This window comes from Cnephaeus nilssonii (genome assembly GCF_951640355.1).
Source record: "Cnephaeus nilssonii genome assembly, chromosome: 7".
In the NCBI taxonomy this organism is placed as follows: Eukaryota; Metazoa; Chordata; class Mammalia; order Chiroptera; family Vespertilionidae; genus Cnephaeus; species Cnephaeus nilssonii.
The window spans coordinates 40,809,812-40,832,894 of NC_137078.1; the positions used below are offsets into that span (position 1 = coordinate 40,809,812).

Here is a 23,083-nt window from a genome sequence, read left to right on the forward strand (position 1 = left end):
AATATTAAACAGGGAATAATTATTTTTAGTGTGATGATGCTAAAGACAGGAATCTATAGTAGGATGATCGAATGTGAATTTAACATGGAAAAATGTATTGAAGTTCTGCTTGTGCTGTTCATAGCACACAGTAGCCTTTATCAGCTGCTAAGAAAGAGTTTAGTATTATGTGAAAGCGGTAAAAATGTTCAAAATAGCCAATTCCCAATGACTCATAAGGTGCACGTATGTGTCCCTTAAGTTGCTCACCTGCTTTTGCCGTAGGACCATGTTTCTGCTTGGCCAGAGGCTGAAAGGCATATAGGAGGTCAGATCAACCAATGTTCTAAATACTGACAGTCCTGGTAGTCAGGTTATTCAAAGAGAAGCTGGAGTGATTGTTAAATCATTTTGAAGGATTATTGTGGAATATAAATCTTGATAGTCAATTTGCATTAACAAATCAACATTTATTGAATGCATGGTTTGTAAAACCATCGAGAAATTTCTTTTTTTCTTTTTTGTCAAAAGCTCAGTATGGTATGCCTGACTTTATTTAGTGGAGAAAATCAAATAATTCATCTTGATGGACTAGCAGAACTTGGAGGAGGCGGCCTTAAAGACAAAGCAGTTTCCTAGAACTGAAGAATTTAACTTTTGTTCTAGTCCTCCCTTCTTTCAGTCTTGTCAGCAGGAAATCTCTCAAGGTTGATTTCAAATGAATTATCCTGGGCATACCCGCCTCCCCCCACTCCAAAAAACAACAACAAAAAACACAAAAATACTTATCTGTCACTTCATGGAAATTGCTACTGGTCCTCCATGGTACAATATTAGCTCAGACATTGCACACAATTCATTGTATACAACAGAAGTTGAAAAAAACACATTTATGTAATATACAGTACAAATAAACAAAATGTCTCCTAAACTGGCTATGTATCGATAAACTGAGCAGTATTATAGTTGAGATCTGAAACCACAGCCTTTGGTCACTTAGCTGCCAGTGCTCTTCCATGAGAGATTTGAAAATGTTTGACTTAGAGACAGCCTTTAAAAAGTACTGGGATAAATAAATGGTGATGGAAGGAGACTTGACTTGGGATGATGAATACATAATACAGTATACAGATGATATATTACAGAATTGTATACCTAAAACCTATGTAATTTTTTAAAATATATTTTTATTGATTTCAGAGAGTAAGGGAGAGGAAGTTAGAGATGGAAACATCAATGATGAGAGAGAATCATTGATTGGCTGCCTCTTGCACAGCCCACATAGGGTATCTTGCCCACAACCCAGGCATGTGCCTTTGACAGGAATTGAACCAAAGATCCTTCAATCTGCAGGCCGATGCTCTATCCACTGAGCCAAATTGGCTAGGGCAAAACCTATATAATTTTATTAACCAACTAGAGGCCTGATGCACGAAACTCGTGCAAGAGTAGGCCTTCCTTTCCCCAGCTGCCAGCACCAACTTCCCTCTGGCACCCGGGACCTGGGCTTCCCTCCAGCCACCAGCAGGCACCCGGGACCTGGGCTTCCCTTAGGCTGCTGGCAGGCACCCGGGACCCGGGCTTCCCTGGCAGCCCCAGCTTGGTCTGGAAGGTCGTCTGGGAGGATGTCTGGTCTAATTAGCATATTATGCCTTTATTATTATAGATGTCAACCCAATAAGTTCAATAAAAAATTTTAAAAAGTTCTGAGATATACATTTTGCCAATTCTATTAATATTTTTTCTACTTATAAGACCCACATATTTTTGACATTTTAAAAATATACTTGTAAAGTATGTTTATGATAACATCTATTTCTCTTTTAAAACAACTCCAGACCCCTTAAGTACTCATGTTTTCAAGACAGAATTAGAGCATTTTTACTACTGGAGTGTGTATCTATGATCAAACACGATCACACACTCTAACATGAATCAACAGCAGTTTTATGACTCCTACAACCAGAGCAAGTGTTAGGCCTGATGACCCAGAGCTGAGAAATATGTAAGAAACGATACCTTGCACAGGCCCTGGTACTAAGTCCCCACATTTCTTATCCAGGTGAACAATTCTTTATCTGTAATTCAGAAATCCAAAGGGTTCTGGAAAGCAAGACTTTCAGTAACAAATTTGGTGGCCTAACCTGATGAGAAGCTTTTTAATCCTGATTCTCACTAAATGGGAATAAATATATTGGATATGAGGTGCTGCCCAGACCCACTGGGGAGGGGGGTGGTGTTGTATAAACACATATACTCACCTTATTACCTTTCTAAAATCCCAAAAGTCTTAAGTTTTGAAACACATATGGCAACAAAGGTTTCAGATAGGCAACTGTGAACTGTACTTTTCCTTATAATACTAAAGACCTTTACAAAATTATTGGGAGCAGTAGCACATTAAACCTTCCATCACCTATATGGGGTAGTTAGTGGTTCTCATAACACCTTGTACAAACTATAACACGCACTAATAGTTTGTTTTCAAATTAGTATCATCTGGACTAGACTGACAACTCTTCCAGAGAAAAATTGTCTTTAGAAATGATGTTTATTTATTTTCTGGTTATAACCCAAGTATATGCTCCTTGAAAAAAAATTGGAAAAAAAAACCAATTTGGAAAGTATATAAAAACTGGAAGAAAATAAAAATCACATACAATCCCACTTCTTAAAGATAAACAAAGTGGCTATTATATTTTATTATCTTTTTCCTATGCACAATTTTAAAATGCAACTGGTATCATAAATACTAAAGCATTATTGTCATTTCCCCCCAGTTTTATTGATATTATGGACAAACTACCCTGTATACATTTAAGGTACACAGCATAATGACTTGATATACATACATATTGTGAAATGATTACCACAATAAGTTTAGTTAATGTCCATAATGGATGGAAGCATGATTTTCAAAAGCTTTCTTTTTAGTGGCTTCAGAGTATCCTGCAGGTATGGATGTACCATGATTTATTTAACTACTCCCTTATTGTAGGGCTTCCTAGTTGTTCCCAATTTATTAAATAGAGAAACTGTTTCTTAAGCAGATTATTAGCCACAGTGCCAAGCGTACTTAGTCACTCAATTAAAAAGTGTTGAACTGATTAAAGTAATTGTCATCAACTAGGGTCCTAGTACAAATCAGTTTACTAGGTTTAATTAGTCGCTTAGGAGGAATCTGAGAGAATGAACTCCAGAGCAGTAGATCTTGGTTATGGGAGGGGGCAGGTTAAGCTCAGGCTGGTAGGGGCAATGCAGGAAGGGGGGTTACTAACAGTTGAGGGTTGGGAGGGGGAGCATTGAAGAACTTCTGAGGTGAATTTTGACCGTATCACAGTTTGACTTACTGATGGAAATGTTGAACTGTCTGCAATGGTTTCAATGCTCCCACTCCTCTGAAGAAGTAGCTATTTTGTCACGTGTTCTGTTTTCTCTTTTAGCTGTTTGCAGTTGTTTCTACGAGAGCAGACATGTGCTCTTTAAATTTAATTGAATGACTGCTTTAGAACAAGGTGACAAAGAAATATTACCTTCTCAGATTCCAGCATGTGTTAAGATGAGTATTCTCATTTCTGGAAATTCCCAAATCAGATCTACATGAACTCTTCCAGGAAATACGATTAGGCCATCCCAAAAGGACGCTCCCCAAGCAGATGAAGCACCATTTTCACCCTCAAGGGATTAAGACAAGACTCAGCAAACTGAACGGGCAATATTTAATTGTCTGGCATTTTGCTGATACTAATACTGCCTGTTTTGATTTGCGCCCAAACCTTCCCTACTTTCACACTGTGTGAACATTGTCATAATACAAAAAAAATAAAATAAAAATAGTGGTGTAAACACTTTTCATGGTAATATTAATATTCAGCTAATTTAATTTAATTTAATTTAATTTCCTTCTGATATTATTTTATAAGAGAAACATGAGGGAGGGAAAATAATATCAGGTTTTTTACTACTTTAAGTTTTTTAGTTACTATCTCTTAGGCTATTGCAAGCCATGAATCTTTTTTTTTATTTTTTTGAATATATTTTTATTGATTTCAGAGAGAGGAAGGAAGAGGGAGAGAGAGAAACATCAACGATGAGAGAGAATCATTGAATGGCAGCCTCTTGCACGCCCCTACTGGGGATCAAGCCCACAACCCAGGTATGTGCCCTGACAGGGAATCTAACTGTGACCTCCTTGTTCAGAGGTTGATACTCAACCACTGAGCCATGAATCTTTTAAAAGTAAAAGGCAAATTAAAGTAAAACAAAAATTATGTTTAAGCTTTCAAAAGGCAATGGAAATATAATTCCTTTTACAGGGTGTATTATTTTTACCACATTCCTTGGACTAAATATTATAAAGTAATATAAAATTATATAGACTACAATATTATAGAGTGGTATAAGGTCCTGAGGACTATTCCCTAAAATGTTAACAGCCCATTCTTCATCAGTCGACATCCATCAGTCTTTCCTGAAAATGCCCAGCTTTTTCCCCAGATCCCCACCTTATCAGTCAATGACAATTTCTGATGAGGATCAGAACGATATTGCAATGAAGCAGACAATATTGTAAAGCTCACGAAATATTAACTAAGTCACAAAAGTAAAGATACAACTGAAAAGATAATCTCTAATTTTAATTAGGATGTCAGAAAGAGTTCTTGGCAAAAAGCAAATTAAAGTTGAAACTTCTTTCATTTCTTCTTAAAGATGCATTGTATGGTCTTTTGTGGGAACTCAAGGGTTTTCCATAAAAGTGAAATTCTGATTTCTCTATATAGTAGCCCCACTTTATATGTGGTGGGTACGTTCTAAGACCCCCAGTGGATACATGAAATTGTGGATAATACTGTGTTTTTCCTAAACATAATATACCTATGAACAAGTTTAATTTACAAATAAGGCACAGGAAGAGATTAGCAGCAACAATAATTCAATTATAATTATAACATATACTGTAATGAAAGTTATGTGAATGTGGTCTCTCTCTCTCTCTCTCTCTGATAACTGATCTGAAAATCAGGACCGTTATTAAGTGACTAATGGGTGAGTAGCCTCTATACAGTGTGGTTACGCTGGGCAAAGGGACAATTCACTTCTGGGGCAGGACATAGCTGGTACAAAATTTCACCACACAGAATGGCTCACAATTTAAAACTCATGACTTTTTTTGTTTCTGTAATTTCCATTTAATTTTTGGGGCTGTTGTTGACTCCTGGTAACTAAAACTGTAGGAAGTGAAATCATGGATAGGTGGGAGGACCTACTTTATACTCCTTGTGTGCTCTTTCTCCCTAAAGTAATGTATCTATCACAGCATTCCCACAGGAAAAAAAAATTGTTTTCCAAGGCAATCTTCTTCCTTTTTTCTTTCTATATTAAAAAAAAAGTCTTTCTTCAAAAACCTTTAAATTTTTTTTCACATTTGAGTTGGCAGATGGCGTAGTTAATTAATTTTCCAATGATAATAAATACATTAAAATAACTTAAGAACTGAATAGAAAACTGTAGTCTATATATTACTAGGGTATAAAAGCATAAAATTTCCTAGACCCGTAAATTATAGATCATCTGTGCAGTGCTTTACACTAATGCATATACTGATTTGCTGAGGTGTCTAAATGAATTCTGGAAAATTTAGTAAGTGGCTACTTACGTGATCTATATGAACACAAGTTACCATTTTCCTCTAGCTGTCACATAAAAGTTAAAATATATATGATGGAGATAGTAGTGTGAATCACATATCATTTTTAAAGAGTTATATAATCTTGGCATGAGTTAGTCTTGATTTACCTTTAAACTATACTTTTATCTGTAATACCACCAGAATCTGTTATATTTTCTGCAGATATGTTTTCTGAGGGTGATTTATCTGAGTCTAGATGACTCTCACATAAGGCAGCTTTAGGTTTGTAGCGGTAGCTCTTCTAGTTGTAAAAAGCCGTGGAAGGGGCAGCTTGCTTATCATGAGCAAATGATCATCATTAGGGAGCATGCTTGGTGGAGCCCTGACCTTGTATAAGGCTCTCAGCGGGGCTCTGAATCTCAGTTTCCTCACTTTTAAAACAAGGTTCACAATATCACCCACTTTCCAGCTGCAGCACATTGTTTTTCTTTTATTTCCTCATACACATTAAGCTCCCTCTCACCTTTTGCCTCTGCTCACATATTTCCTTGGTTTGGAATGTCCTCTCCAATTTTAGTTAATACCTAACTTGGTTTAGTTAAGACCATCCTATAAGTCTAGCTCAAAAGTCACCTCCTCAGGAAGCCTTCCTTGATCTACCAAATATATGGAATTTCTATTACTAAATATGCACAGGGTATCCAGTTCTTTTCCTTTATAGCACTTAGTTATAAGTATTTAATTATATGATTATTTGTTTTATATCTCTTTTCCCCTAGACAGTACTAGAGCCTCTCACTAGTCAGTAAATAGTGCTAGTTGTGTAAATAAGTCTACATGAATGGGCCCTGATTTTAACTCAGAAAAGGTTAGCAAAACCTCAGAAATGTAAGGTAAATTTTCTGAAAGAGTTATAGAACTACCATCCTGGAATAATAACAGAACTTGGAGAGTGAGCGTGTGGCTAATTAACGATGGACACTCCTTTCATCATGAGGTGTCTGTTTCTTCTCTCTTTGAGTCTGGACAGGCCTGCGACTGCCTTTACCAATCCAGGATGGCAGCAGAGATGCCGAGCTGGTTCTGTGTGCAGCCCTTACATGTCCTGGCAGCTTCCACATCTCATCTCTGGGAAGCCAACCACCAGACTACTCTGAGACCACCATGTTATGAGAAGTTCAAGCCACATGCAGCAGCCCTGGAGGAAGAGACTCATGTGGAGAGAGAGAGAGGCTAAATTGAAGCACAAGAGATGTGAGTGAAGAAGTCATCTTGGGAGTGAATCCTCCACCCAGCTGCTTCAACCAATTTCTCGTGGATCAGGGATAACCCTCTAGAAAAGCCCTTCCCAAATTCCTGATCCACAAATCATCAGCAAAATAAAATGATTGGTTTAAGCCACCAAGTTTCTGGGCAGTTTATTATGCAACAACACATATCTGGAACAAAGAGTGAGAAAAGTAAATTCATAATGAGCAAAATGATGTTACCATCATCACAGAAGCCAGAAATATTTGTTGAGTGCTTATTTGATCCATATGTTATAAAGCTTTGTGTGGATCATCTCATTCATCTTTATAACACACTAGAGGCCCGGTGCATGGATTCATGCACCGGTGGGGTCCCTCAGCCTGGCCTGAGCCCGCTCACAACCCAGGACCCCTCAGGGGATGTCAGACTGCTGGTTTCAGCCCGATCCTTGCAGGCCAGGCCAAGGCACCCCAGTGGTACATGAATCCGTGCAACGGGCCTCTAGTATGCATATAAGATCTTTGGTTAATCTCTTCCCGTCCTCCCCCCACCCCCTTCCCTCTGAGATTTATCAGTCTGTTCCATGTTTCCATGCCTGTGCATTGAGCATCTTCCCCCTGGTGGTCAGTGCATGTCATAGCTACTGGTCGAATGGTAGAGCGGTCACTTAGGCTTTTATATATATAGATAAGGTAGGTGTCATTTTTATTTCACAAATGAAGAAAATCAAAGCTCTGTGTATAAAACTGACCAACCAGGATTGTGCAGGAGTAAGTGGTAGAGCCAGGATTTGAACAAAAGCCTATCTAAATACTGACTATCATAACTATTGGGAAGGATAGGGAAATCATGTTTCATTTGTTGTTTATTTTATCCTCTTCATATCCATCTAAGATTGGGATCACTATTCCCGTTTTATATACGAAGGTCTGAAGCTCAGAGAGGTTAAGCAAATTGTGCTTGGTCACACAGCTGTGACAGAGCCAGGACTCAAACCCAGACTATGAACTCTCTACTACCCCAGGGCAATTAACAGGCATTTGGAGCAAAAGAATCATAGACTCTTGGAGCTGGAAGGGGGCTTGGTATAATCCTCTTATTTTGTAAGAACTGAAACCCATTCTTATGAAGGTGGGATGATGAAAGTAGGGAGAGGTGAATGCCATCCATTGCTTTAGGCCATTCTCTGAATACCCGGATTGAGGATTCAGCAATAAAATGTGTCTGTCTGCTCCTCAGACTATAAATAATACAGCGCTGTGTGATGAGGGTAAACGGAGATACAGATGTGTCACATCCATGCTGGGAGCTGGACAAGGCTTCTTGGAAGGAGTGATGCCTTTACTGAGTCTTAAAGAAGGATTAGGAGTTACTTAAAGGAGGATTAGGGATGGGTCAACCACATTCAAGTTTATAGGACAGCATGTGCAAAGAATGGGGAAGTGACCAGAATGAGGACGGGAAAGGGATTCTTGTGAGCCATGGTAAGACATTTGGACTTCATTCAGAGGGTACTGAGAAGCCACTGGACTAGAGGATTTAACAAGAAAGTGACATGGTCATATTTGCAGTTTAGGAAAACCGCTCTGGATAGGAGGACTGTTGCTATAATCCAGGAGACTACTAATTATATTCCAGACTAGGTGGTGGCAGAGTGGGTGAAGAGACATGGAGGGATTTGCGTCATTTTAAAGAGATTAACCTGTCAGAACATGATGAGTGATTAAATGTGGAGGCAAAGGAGATTGTGAAATTAAGGATAACACTTAGATTGCTGGCTTGAGCAATTCTCTGCGTGAATAAAAGAGAGAATGGAAGGGGAGAAGGAGCAATTCTGGGCACAACACAATGAATGTAGTTTTGCACATATTGACTTTGAAGTTCCTGTGGGACAGACAAACAGGGATGTCCTCCAGGCTGTTCTGAAACTCAGCAAAGAGCACGGGACCAGAAATGAAGATTTGGGCTTTGTTAGGGTGGACATGGTATTTGAAGTCATGGGCCCAGATAGAAATGTTGCTTGTTTGGGAGGGAGCATGTAATGCAGGAGGAAGGGATAGTGAAGCCAGGGAACTCTAGGAAACACCAACATTTAAAAGCAATAAAACAGGGAGCAGGAGAGAGCAATGCCACTGATGCAAAAGAGGAAAGCAGGAGGGAGGATGCCTGGAACATGTGTGTCTAATGCAATGTTACAACAATTGTGGGTTGATACCACAAAAGCAAACATGAAAATCCCCTGGTATTGCAAAACTGACATTTCATTGTTTCTCATAAGGAAATGAAGTGACTTAATTTCATAAGGAAAATGAAGGGGGATAATCAGAGCTCTGGAATGTGTGCTTTGTGTTTGATGTTTCTCTCTCCCTCTCTCTTTCCTCTCTGAAATCAATTAAAATATGTGTTTTTATTAATTTTAGAGAGAGGGAAAGGAGAGGAGAGAGAGAGAGAGAGAGAGAGAGAGAGAGAGAGAGAGAGAGAGAGTCTATGCTCACACACATATATATATTTCAACTGTAAAGAATGTTTTTCTTTTATTCATTTAGACTATTTAAAATCTGAAAGGGCTCTTCTCTTCATCTATTTCTTCCCCCACAAACATACATTTTGGTAAGAAAAAATTTGTTAAAAATACTTGTGGAAAGATAATGTTGCAAAAAGCTCTGAGAAATTGAAAAAAAAATAAAGAGAGAATTATAAAAATTTAGGGCACCCTGGCCAGGTGGCTCAGTTGGTTGGAGCATCGTCCTGTACACCAAAGATTGCGGGTTCGATCCCCAATTGGAATGTGTAAGGGAGGCCATCGATCAATGTTTCTCTCTCACATTGATGTTTCTCTCCCCTCCCCCCTTCCTCTTCTCTAAAATCAATAAAAACATGTTCAGGTGAGGATTTTAACAGTTTAGATATACACTAACCTCTGCATAGCATCATAATCCATCACAAACTTGTCATTCAAACTCAATACATTTATACAGTTCTTTGTACTTTCCAATATACTTTGATGATCTCGTTAGCCCCTAATGTGGTTGTAATGAAATTAATGACTCTGGAATCAATGGGTTATTACACTGCTAAGAGAAAGTAATAAGCAGCATAAGAGAAGAATACAGAAAGTGTCACAGAAATTCTAAAAAGAGAAATGTTGCTTGTTTGGGAGAGTGTGGGGAGAGAAGGCTGAGCTCTGAAGAGCTAAGAGCTAAGAGCACTTATTGAGTGCTTATACTGTGCCCATTACTGAGGCAGGTACTTTATCTCATTTGAAGAACTTGAGTATATTTTAAGCGAATGAAATGGGCATTTTACACAGAGGCAGGTGGAAAATTTGGTATTCATCATAGGGCCTGGCACTAAACTTACAATAGCTATTAATATTAGTGGTTATCATTAATCGAATGCTTCCTGGTGCCAGGGGCAATGGAAAGACCTTTTGTACATGCTGTCACATTTCAGCCTCAACACAACTCAGAAAGCAAGGTATTGGAACTCCCACTTTACACATAAATTCAAGTGACCCAAGTAAGGCTCCTGGTAAAAACAAATTGCATACTCAGCTAAAAACTATTTTCTTAAAAAAAAAAAAGTGTTTTTTTTTTTGCCCTAGCTGGTTTGGCTCAGTGGATAGAGCGTCAGCCTGAGGACTGACTGAAGGGTCCCGGGTTCAGTTCTGGTCAAGGGTACATGCCTGGGTTGTGGCTTGATCGCCAGTGGGGGGCATGCAGGAGGCAGCTGATCAATAATTCTCATCATTGATGTTTCTCTCCTCCTCTCTCTTTCTTCTCTGAAATCAATAAAAATATATGTTTCTATTGATTTTAGAGAGAGGGAAAGGAGAGGAGGAGAGAGATTGATGAGAGAGAGAGGTACCAATGGGCTGCCTCATGCACGCCCTGCTACTGGGGATTGAGCCCACAACCTGGGCATGTTCCCTGACTGGAAATCTAACCAGCAACCTCTTGGTGCATGAGACGACGCTCAACCCACTGAGTCACACCGGCAGGCTCAGCTCAGAATTTTGAAGAGAATGTTTAATAAAGGATATACTTTAGGAGGTATAGACAGGATAAAGCAAACCAACGAGGGATGTTGGGGCACCCAGGGACTAGCAAGAACGGGAAGCCATTACCACTCCTAGATGTAGATAATTCAAAGAACATCATTAAACAGTTCAAGCTGAGGTGTAGAAAATTGGCCACTTCTTTACAGAGAATAAAAGTCAGGAATTCTAGCTTTACTGCTTTCAACAACATCTTTACATCAAACATGTACTTGATGGCTGTTATGTCGGATCCATCTATCACTTCTGCAGCTACTCATCAACATTCGGAATGCCAGCATTTGCAATGCCAGGAAACACTTTGAGAAGCTGATAAGAGTGGATGGCCCCATGCACACACAGTCTCCTTATGCACTAAATATTGCCAAATGCTCTTTCTGAAAATGTTGAGTTGCCTTTTTTTACATCTTTTAAAAATATTCATAATGTCATGTGCTTAAAAGTGGGCTTTGAAATATGTGCTACTTATTTCCATGTAGGTAGTTCTGTAACTAACCAAACAGGGGTTACCAAACAGAAGCTGTAGTTAGAACCATGAAAAAGCAGGATGGGAGTGAGGGGAATGAATATGTTGACCTCTCTCTCCTCTAGCCCTCCAATCTCTTGCAAGCGTCTCCCATTGGCCAAATCCAACAATAATGAGATCTCAAGTGAAACAGTCCATGAAGGTCAGTCCTCCAGGGCTTAGAGCAAGACAGGAAATGGTGGAGCATGGGTCTGGGGCACACCAACTTTATACAACTAGAATGCAGGAAGGCCAGGAGTCAAAGTCAGGTACATGATGCCTTAGTCACTGCTTTTATGTATTCCTCTACCATACACATTGCAGGTGCTTGGTAATTATTTGTTTAATGAATAAATTTCCAGATGAAAATTGAAGACACTGAGGTTAGGAGTTTATATATCCTAACTTTAGGAACCAGATTCCTGGCTATCCTGAAACCAACCATCTCCTTGTCTATAACCCAATGCTTGCTCATTTGATCAAACATCACTCACTCCTTGGATGTAATGGGTTTCTGTCACAGTAAAGGTTTTTGTGTCAAATTTAATGATTCTCATGTGGGAACACTTAGAACTTAGTGTCAGATTGCAGACTTATAGTGCTTATTGATCCAGTACTTCTAGCCCTTGGGATGAACGAGGACACCCTTGAGTCCTCATTCTCCTTCAGGATTCCCACCCCAAACACCCATCACCAATAAAAGTAAATCTTGTATTTGGTAGAAATTGAATAAAAAAGGAATAAGGCAAGAATGTTTCTTAAAACCTTAAATAATAGTTATCTAAAATTGACTTTCAATGTAGATACCAGCAATGTTACCAAGGAAAAAGAAAAACTGCCTCTCTATCAATCAGTGTTCAGCCAGGAAAATAGAAACAGCTCTAGGTATTTCAAATAGAGGGAATTAAACAGGGAATTAGTCACAACGGTCTTGAAATGTGTGGAAGAGCAGACGGAGCAAGTTGACCCTAAGCCCCACCTTGTCATTCACAAATGGGCTCAGTAAACATGGATTGAATCTATTATAAAATTTAGGAAGACCACAGGTTCTGTTGGAAAGCATTAGGATGCCTGTATGACTCTGATAATTCAGTAGACGTGGATATGTAGTTTGGCCTTTTGTAGGAAACCATGTTCAAAGGCTTCTGTTCAAACCTGTCAAGGGATAATAACACCTACTAGGTGCTAGGGATTATAAGCACTTTTCTCTGCATTTTAAGTTATTGATTTAACATTTATGATAACTCAATGATAATGGTTCATTGTTTCCCATTTTATGGATGAGATGAGACTGAGTCAAAGAGCTGTTATGTGACCTGTCTAAGATAATACAATAATAAAATAGGAGAACCAAGCTTCTACCCACAGTCTGGCTCCAGAATCTACACTCATTCTCCATATCAGGTGTCTCTCCATTGCTCAAGCGATGAAAACTTAGCCCACCTATCTACCTTTATTTCCCCATTGTATTGTGAGGAAGAAACCCGCTATTCCCCCAATCTGTTTCATCTTCTTTCTGGGTCCACAGAGGCTATATTTTCCAGACCTTCACTGAAGTTATTATAGCTATGTCACCAAGTTCCAGCAGAGGAATGTGAGCAAGGTGATGTGCATCACTTCCTGGCCTGGCCCATTAAGTCTCTCACATGGTACTATATGTTCTTACCCGTTCTTTCTGCTTGAGGAAAGTATGCATGGTGAGCATGGTGCCAAATTTTGAAGAGCTGGAGCCACAAAATGGAAGAAGGCTAGAACCCTGAATGTTGCTTGGAGAAGAGTGAGACAACAATCAGGAACATGTGTGTTAGACTCTAAGAGAACAAGAGATACTCTTCTATCAACTTTGTGCCATTATATGTGTTGGAGTTGTTTTGTTATAGCAGCAAGAGTTACCTTAACTGATACATATTTGAATTGAGCTGATCTATCTATTGCTCCTGGCTTTAGTACATACTTTTCATTAAAATTCTCAATTATTTACATCCTAAAAATTATTCAATGCCTAAATAAAGTCCAATTGCCTTCAAGCAGTTCTATTCCATTCCCATCAGCCACAGTGATATCTCTTTCCCTCAACTTCCTGTAGCATTTACTTGCCTCTGCCTCTTATCATATCATAGCTCCAATTTTGGATGTCTTGTTTTTCCTGTGAGATTGTGAGCTCATCAAGGTCAAGGATCATGTTTTTATGCTTCTTGTATGACTCTGAAGTGCATAACATGGAGTTAATGTTTTGGGAATTTTCAATAAATATTTGTTGGGAAAATTAGTTTGTAAATATATTAGGCTCAATAAAATCCATTTTCCTAAAAACAGACCTTCATTGCTCAGGCAGGAAATCATGTAAACTATAATTTACTGCAGTGGGTGTTTTTATTATTCTCTTCACCAATATACACATTCTAACACTTTTTGACAACTGCTTAGAGGAGACAGAAGGCATACTTATCAAATTTCAGATGACGCAAAACGAGAGGTAATAAATAATGCACGAGATGGCAGAATCAAAACTAGACAAGCTGGAATGAAGCAGGTAACATTTAATAGGGGTAAGTATGAATTTAGACTTTAAAACCCAGCAACCCAATTTATATATGGTTAACATCAATTTTTAAAAAACCAAAAAAAACTTTCAGGTTTTAATTGGTTGCAAAGCTGAAATGAGCCCAACGTTGCATACAGTACTCAGTTCGTAGTGAGGCTCAGGGTACTGGGTGTCAGCCAAAGCGTTCAAGCACTAACAAGGCACAGCATGAATTAAGGTTGCTATGTAGAGGCAAACTGAAGATGGATGGAGCTTTATTATAATTTTGAGTAAAGGGGTGAACAAGTGTCCATATTTTTACCTGGGCAAGCTCAGCACCTGGGTCAGCTTTTACCTGTAGCATTAGTCGGAACGCACTGTCCGATGATGATACCATTCAGTGATTTCTGACACTAGATTGGTGCCAACAGGGCAGCCTGGGTCCCCTTAAGTTGTACTTCAGAAGTGGAACCTAGTAGAAAGGTTTGTTATTTTCCTTTTGGTCCATTCCCCAGTGTCAGGGTTAGAGCTGTCCTTCACTTAAGACCCTTAATTTATGACGGTAAGAAATGCCACATCACCTGGATAAATTCAAGTTTTACCCTTGGGAGAGGGGAAAGAAGGCAGATCACAGCTTCTCTGGGCTCAGCTGGGACCACTGTTTCACCATCCTCACCATCCCAGATCTGCTCCTAGAAACCCTTATTTCCTAAAAACTGGGATCAGAGTTCTGGCAAGAAGGCTATGATGACCTGGTCCTTGGCACCAAACCACCAAAAAAAGCAAATACAATATTAGTCAGTGTTCATAGAAGCCTAGCATCTGGAACAAAGGATTGGCTGTAGTCTGTGTGGCATCAGACCACACAGGAAGAATTGTTGTTGTTTTTTTCCTGATACCGTGATTTTAAAGGATTACTGGTGTAATCCTTCATCAAAGGGAAGATGACCAGAATGTTGAAGGGACTTGGAAACCAAATCACTGGTTATTTTTTGGTGGTTCAGGCTCAAGACCTGGAAGGTGTCAGGATGGTGGGTGGGAAGGAGCTTGAGGCAGGTTATCCTATCTATCTTCAGACGGGAGAATGCTGTGAAGAATACTGGCATGTTAGGTCGTGCCAGGAGGCAGAACCCAAACGAGTGGGATATAAGCCCAAAATGGAAACATGTTTAACCATATTGCTCTTCAAAAGTGGAATATACTTTGTAAGTAAGTGAGGTTTAAAATGCCCAAGGTAAGGTCCAATAACTGTCATAGATGTTTTAGCTGTAATTCAAGAACATGTGTACGGGAAGTTGGAGGAGAGGGTTTCCCTGGTCCCATTCAAATCTAAGGGTCTACGGTCTAATCAATCTTTAAATTAGAAATGTTCTACAGAATATGAGGAAAGAAGATTATTACCTGAGATTCTTTTGTAGTTATAACCTGTTTTTTTGAAGTGGATATTTCCCTCAAAAAAAGGAAAAGAAAAGAAAAAAAAAAAGCAGAACCCATGGGTTATTGAATCCTCGATATATGAGAGGGGAAAATAGAAGGAAGGGAAAGGCACTCCCTGAGGGGTCTGGTAAAAGAAGCCCTCCACAGGGACCGCGGGAACCCCACCGAGGTGCACAGGCCGAGAAGGCTGGAAACGCCCTCACTCAAGGACAAGAATTATGATGCTGCACAACCCCGCACAAGGCGAGCTCATGTCTTTTTTGGATAATGCACCCTGGGTCTTTGCCTCCCTCCCTACCGCTGCTGGCCCTCCAAACAAACATGCAAGAATCACATTGTCCGGGAGAGGGGATTGTCCTTGAAACACTGTTGAGTTTCTATGTCTCTTTTTGTCTCTTTGTCTGGGTTTCTTGAACTCTTCCTTTTTCTCAAAGACTAGAAGAAATACAATGTTTTAATCCTATCGAGTCTCACGTGCGGGAAAGGGGTCATTGGCCAAGAAAGTCAAGATATTGTGGACTTGCGTGAGAAGACAGATTCTCACCCCAAGAACCGGGGGTGGGGGGTCAGGGAGAACACGTTCTGGGCAACCCAGGAACAGGAGAGTAGGGAATGCGGTCAAAGTAACCAACAAAATAATTCCATCGTTTGCCGCCTGACCACCAAGAAGCCCTCCAGTCGCTCTGGCTCCCCACTGCGGCTCCCCAAGTTCTCCTAGGAGGAGGTGCGGAGTGTGCACCTGAGGCAGACCGCAGGTAAAGTCAGATCCGGATTCGGTGGCTGCCGGCCGAAGCGCCCCCGACCTGCGCCCACCTCCCGTGCCTACCGCCTCCCCCATCCCCACTCTGCGCGCGGGACTCGCCCCTCCCACTCCCCCCCGGGCTGCCGCACGCCGGGGAGCGCGGGGTGGGCGCGGGCTGCGCGCGGGCCGGCGCCCCGAGCTCTGGGCATGCTCAGTGGCGCGGGCAGGGCTCGGGGCGTGAGCGGGCGCCTTCCGCACCACAGTCCCTGGCTGCCGCCGGGAGCCGCCGGGCGCTCGCAGGCTGGGCACGCGCCGCCCCGGGAGGAACTGCCGCCGCCGCCCCCGCCTCCCCGCCCCGCCGCCGCCGCCGCCGTTGGAGCCTCCCTCCGCCCCGAGCCATGGCCGCGCTCGGCCACCCCGCCGCCTTCGGCCGGGCCACCCACGCCGTGGTGCGGGCGCTGCCCGAGTCCCTGTGCCAGCACGCGCTGAGGAGCGCCAAGGGCGACGAGGTGGATTTCGCCCGCGCCGAGCGGCAGCACCAGCTCTACGTGGACGTGCTGGGCAGCAAGCTGGGGCTGCAGGTGGTGAAGCTGCCGGCCGACGAGAGCCTCCCGGACTGCGTGTTCGTGGAGGACGTGGCCGTGGTGTGCGAGGAGACGGCGCTCATCACCCGCCCCGGGGCGCCGAGCCGGAGGAAGGAGGTAACTGCCCGCCCGGCGACGCGGGGGCGCGGCCGGGGACGCGCGGGGCCCTCCCCTCACCGCCCGGGCCGGAGTGGCCCGGGAATCGCGGAATCGGCCCCCGGGGCTAGTTCAGAACTTCCCTTTCGGGGGGGGGGGGCGGGGGGGAGGGTGTGTACCTGCAAGTGGGAGAGAGAGAAGTTCATTGTTCACGCCTCCCGCGGTCGGGTCGGCGCAGCTCGGGCGCCTGGGAGAGGACCCGAAGGAGTGTGGTTGTGCGCCTCGAGCAGGTGGGTGGGGTGGGGAATCCATCTCACAGGCATTTTTATTTGTGAAGATTACAAAGCAGGGAAGACAATGTACAACTCACAGTGTTTCCCTGGGGACGGGGGCAGGGAGGGGTTTCCCAGGCGGGCGGGCTGGTGGAGGCTGGGCGAGGACTCCAGGGGGCAGTGCCAGGTGGTGACACTGGACCCTCCAAGTTCTGCCTGGAGCTGGGAGTCGGGCGGGTCCAATGAATTAACGGGGTGCGGGTGCCTGCAGACCTAGGGCGTCCCAAGTTACTTTTCAGCGGTGGAGAGAGAGTCCTCAGAAAGGGACTGCCGACTGAATGAATGAAAGCAGAGTGGTTTGTTGGCGAACCGGAGTCAAAAGTGAGAATGAAATAGGCTAGGTTGAAAAGCTATTCTTTTGGCTTTCGGTGTGTGTGTGTGTGTGTGTGTGTGTGTGTGTGTGTGTGTTTAATTAGAAATAGTTGTTTCACAAATTGCATAATTTTATTTTCAATATTTTTGAACTCATAACAATTAGAGCTTTTTGTGTTCTCAAGGGATGGGGACTACTTTAAAATATTGCAGCTTGTGAAAATGGCTGTGATCGCTTTAAACACAAGGTAGGCAGGTGGGAAGAGACAAGTAGAGTGAGATTGGATTTTAAAATACCATCTGGCCTGAGATTCTTCTCATTGCCCTCTGAGAGCCCAGGCTGAAGACGCTATGTTGCTATTGGCATCAAGTGGCATTGCAAAAAGCTAGTGGCTTCTTTTGTATCTGGAGGGTTAGGGATTTTTTTTCCCCTTCTTGCCTTTATTCAATTCATATTGCAAATGCCTCATAGAGCTTATTCTACAACATGCTTCGCTACTTGGTTAATAGAACCGTACACGTTCTGAGAGAATAAGCATATTCTATTTATTTGGCAGTGAGATAATTAGCTTTTGTCACCCTACCTTAGCAGAAAACCAAAAGAATAACAGGTCTCATTCTCTTAGCTCTTTTATCTCCGTTGCCACACCTCTCCATCTTTGAGTCTGTGAGGTGACCCCCTCTGTTTTAAAGTGGTAAGCATGGACTCCTTTTGAATATACTTTCTAAAATATCCTAGGCCATATGGCAGAGCTGAGGTTTGTATTTAAGAGTAAAATATATTTTTAAAATCCCTTAAAAAAATCATACTTATTTGATGAGCATAGTAGTACAAATTCCTGTTGAGACTGTCACATATTTAATCATCCATTTTATTTTATTCTTATAATACAACCTTCCAAATTTTGACCTTCCTGATACTAAAGTGGGCAGTGATTTTTCTTCTCGGTCAGATTTCTGAGGTATACATTTTAAATTGACTTTATTCTTATGTCAGCCTGGTGGTCTACTGCCAGAGGCCACATAGTGTAGTGGATAAAAACATCAGATTGATCTAATTCTGTGACCTTCCGGGTGTGTGTGTGTGTGTGTGTGTGTGTGTGTGTGGCGGGGGGGGGGGTTTCCTGCCTCAGTGTTCTCACCTGTAAAGTGGACATAATCATACCTATTTCAAAGAGTTGTAATGAATTCATTAATCCACCTGAAATTTATAGGACAGGACATTTCAAGAATGTTGGTTATTGTTCCATGGGAGGTTTACTCCTTCCAGAGCAGTAAGAAGTCTAATGTGCACCGGGTGATGGGGAGTCATCCTCACACCTTAGGTTCCCTCCTAATCTATGTAGCACTGCTTCCCAGCTTGAGTTTCCTGCTGGCATGTGGTCTCTGCCATTGCACATGACCTGGATCGCCAGAGTAACAGACCTTCCAGCCAAGCCATTTTGGATGGGGTGCTTCTGGAAAGCAGGCCATGCAGAGTAACTAGCTCTCTTTGAATCTCTCAGAGCACAAGTTTGCTGTCCTGGTTGGTGTGAACAAATGCTTGTTGAGTGAGTAAGTGAATGAATGAAATGCTATTTGGCTAATACCAACATTAAGGCCCTTTTTGGATTGTTATATATATTTTAATGTGACACCTGCCTCCCTAACTGTGAAATTCCACAGCCAAGGCATTATTTTAAAATTATTATCACAGAACCCCTTGTCTCCTGTCTTCTCACTCTGCATTCCATTATCCAGACTGTGGCCAGCCTGGTCTTTCTAAAGCTCAAATCTGATCTTGTCCCTCCTGTGATTAAAAGTCTTGAGGGGCCTTTAATGAACTTGATAAACCCATGAGCTTAGCTCTGTTTGCCTTTCCAGTTCCAGCTGCACCTCTGACCCCACCCCAGGTGCCTCATATTGCTTTTCTGGGTATGCATTTCTCCTTTGCCCAGGACCATCTTCCTCCTTCCTCTCCTCCACTTTACCTGGTTGTACTCATGCTTCAGTTCTCAGCTTATTGTTACCATTAATATTATTAGCTAATCTTTATTGGGTGCTTGCCATTTACCAGACATGCTGCCAGATTTATGATATGCATTTCAATGAATGCTCACATCAATCCTTTAAACTCAACATAGCATTATTCCTATTTTAAAGTTGATGAAGTTGAGGCTTAGAGAGATTAAATAAATTGGCCAAGATTATAGATTGAAACCAGGGAAACCAGGATTTGAACTTAGGTTTGCAGGACTCTAAAGCTCTAGTACCAATCACTGTAATATTAGACAGCACTTTCCCTTTTATGAGCACCTATAACCTTCTGTACTCCCTTTTATGGTACTTATCATACCACATGGTAACTGCCTGTTTACCTTTCTATCTCCCCCACTATTATGAAAATTGTGAGGGCAGGGACCATGTCTGTATTGTTCAACATTTTTAAAAAAACATATTTTATTGATTTTTTTTACAGAGAGAAAGGGAGAGGGACAGAGAGTCAGAAACATCGACGAGAGAGAAACACCGATCAGCTGCCTCCTGCACACCTCCTACTGGGGATGTGCCTGCAACCAAGGTACATGCCCTTGACTGGAATCGAACCTGGGACCTTTCAGTCCACAGGCCGACGCCTTATCCACTGAGCCAAACCAGTTAGGGCTTGTTCAACATTTTAATCCCAAGGCCTTGCACCCAATAGTCATGCAACAAACATATTTTTGAACAGATGTGTCCATGATTTTAGATCAGCTTTAGATTTTTCCTCATTATGACACATTTGGTGCTTTGCAAGCATCCCCAATCAGTGGAGTGACAAAAGTTTCATTACAAGGATAGGTTTTTCTCCCTTTCCTTTTCTCTGCCTCTTGTTTTTTTGTTTGTTTTTATAAATTTTCTGAGAAGTCCCTTCTTAATCAAAACATCATGTTATGTATAATGACTTTTCTTCTTTGGAAGAAAGGAGCAAGTACGGAACTCAAGAAAGTAATCCTTCTACAAAAGCTCTGTGTTTGCCACAATGGGGCCTCCAAAGGTTAATAAAGCACAGGCTCTGTCTGCAGGAAATGCAGGTTTTAGTGAAGAAATTGTATATACAGTAAGTCATCAAATGTTAATTGCCTAATAACTCTGTGTCTTCAGGAATATGAATATTTTAATACGTTTAATACTTTGGAAACAAACACATTAGCCTTGATAAGCCAATTATATTTTAAATGAATCCAACTTACTTTGTAGAGGAAAAAAGGTCAACTTCTAAATGTCCAAGTTCTGTGAACAAATATCTAAATGATGAAGTAAGATAAGTGACAGGGTGTGAGGATTGGGGTGTGTTTTTTTACTAAAACTTTGGAATAGATTATACATGCCTGAAGTACCAAATTCAAAAGGCACGAGAATATCTGCATTGCAAGTTTGTCTAGCCCTCCTGACCCCACTCTTGTACCTGACTACCCAGTTTCTTCCCACAGAGGCAACTACTAATACCACTTTCTTCAGTTTCCTTCTAGAAGGTTTTTAATGCCTAATACATGATTAATTGGCAAAGCTTACTCAAGCAAAATTGTGAAATATATCCTATGCCCTTTCGTCCTTCGTTCACAGCTCTTTTGTCCTTTCCCAGGTACCAATATTATTATGTCAGATATTCTGTCTAGGAGAAAAACCACACACACACACACACAGTGATAATGCCTTTAATTATCCTTTCCTGGAGCATTTGCATTATTAGGGATGTCTATACGAACAAGGCAGTGCTTAGAACAAGGTAATAAGTTCCCAAAGTTGAATTAGACGTGGGAGAGTGGTGCATAGGTGAATAAGTGGAAGAGGTGAGCAAATACATATTTGGATAGAAATTACCCTTCTGTTGGGGTCCTTAACTCTTCAGACCTACCTGTTTAGTCCTGGGTTTGTTCTTTGGTTAGGAAAAAGCATGATTATGCTGATCCCAGAGGCAAGAGAGCATCAAGACCATGTCTAACGTTTGCCGAGTTCTGTGTGTGAACCCCAAAAGGTGCTAATAACTACTGGCTCTCTTTAAAAGATAAGAAGACTGAGACTCAGGTAACTATGGTTAAGTAACTTGTCCAAAGTCACACATAGCTAATAAGTGGCAGAAATGAGGTTTTCATAAGAATGCAAAGGTCATTTTTGCTTGAAATCCTTGTTCCCAGTTGTGGTTAATCATAACAAAAAGTTAAATCAATATAAAATAACTAACAAAATCCCATTTCACAAGCTAATACTAAGTAATCTAACTTGGATATTAACTAAGTGAATTATTTTAGAGTCTCTTCTCTTATAAAGTGTAGTAGTTTTTTTCCCCCCAATTTAGTTAAAAATAATAATTCAGTCATTTACACGAAACCCCAAAATTGCCTAGGCACAGTTGTGCAGAGTTGTGTCTTACCTACCAGCCGACTGGATGATAACTTTTTAAACACCCACATTTCCTAAAACTTCTGTTTCACTTCAGGTGAGAAAACTACCATAAACCATAATTAGAAATTACTTTCTCACCAGGATGGAAAGCGAACGTGCTGGAAGCTCCTCACGTGGCAGCAGATTAACGGTTCTTGATAATGTATCACCTCCAACTGGTTAGAACAACTGCTCCCTTTCAGTTTCTTTTCAGCTCTTCGACATGGCCTTGGCAAAAAAGCACTTGGAAATGGATGCATCCTGGAAAATGGGATGCATCCAATAATGTAATCTATTCCCGTACAGTTGATCTTGAAAGTCTTGAAATAAAGAACATGATGAGTAGGGAGTGAGTTCTATTAGATACTATTAGCGAAAATGAGCATTCTGCAGAGATTCCTAGAGTCATTAGAGAATCATTATAAGACTAAGAAGGCAGGGATGGATCCCTTATAATTCAGATATGCTGGGAAATTGATTTTGCAAGTTTTTGAATTCTTAATGAGCTCAGATTTCTTCACAATTAATTTTATTATAGTAATGGTAGGTATCCATCCATTAATATAAACCACAACACAGAAAAATCTACTTAAGATTTTTGAACAAACAGATTTACTTTCCACTGCCTTTGCATCATAAATAAATTATTCATGGCCTCTTATGAGCCTCAATATAAATATGGAGATGCATGATTGAAAAGAGAGTGCTGGTTATTACTTATTTTATGGCATTTGATATTAAAATCTGTAACCACTTCAGAAAGCCTAGTGTTCTGACTGGAGATCTGGACATGTGGTAGAGTTCTTCCCCTAATCAAGAGGTATCATAATTAAAGATAAAATGATGGAAATCTAATGAGAGAGAGAAGGTTTCATTTATATCTTATACAGAACACAGTGCATTCATGGTTCACCCCAAGTAGTCAATAAATATTTATTTACTATAACTAAATCCCCGATGTTCCATCATAATTCTCCTCTGACCTTTGAAGTTGGCTTTCATTGCTGTCCCTAAACTGGTATTGGGTATCAAATCTGTCAGTCCTTAGGCTCATTTTATAAACAGGTCCTTTTCATGCAGACGGACAAGCAGGAGTAATTTCAGACAACAAATTCCATTAAAAGATGCATGCATGTAATGCCATCCTCGTTCACTTTGTCTTTGTCAAATATTTTAATATGTGAAAATGCACATTGTCTTCCTGAAGCTGAGTGCAGAAGGAATAGTAGCA

General features: G+C 41.2%; 1 protein-coding gene across 1 annotated transcript in view; it reads left to right on the forward strand.

Annotated features, from left to right (window-relative positions):
* Positions 1-16,330: 16,330 nt before the first annotated feature.
* Positions 16,331-23,083, forward strand: part of DDAH1 (dimethylarginine dimethylaminohydrolase 1) — a 132,165-nt gene continuing 125,412 nt past the window's right edge. The window contains exon 1 of the mRNA XM_079777916.1: positions 16,331-16,825. Within this exon, the coding sequence (XP_079634042.1) occupies positions 16,523-16,825 (303 nt within the window). The 5' untranslated portion in view covers positions 16,331-16,522. The remainder of the gene's footprint in view (positions 16,826-23,083) is intronic.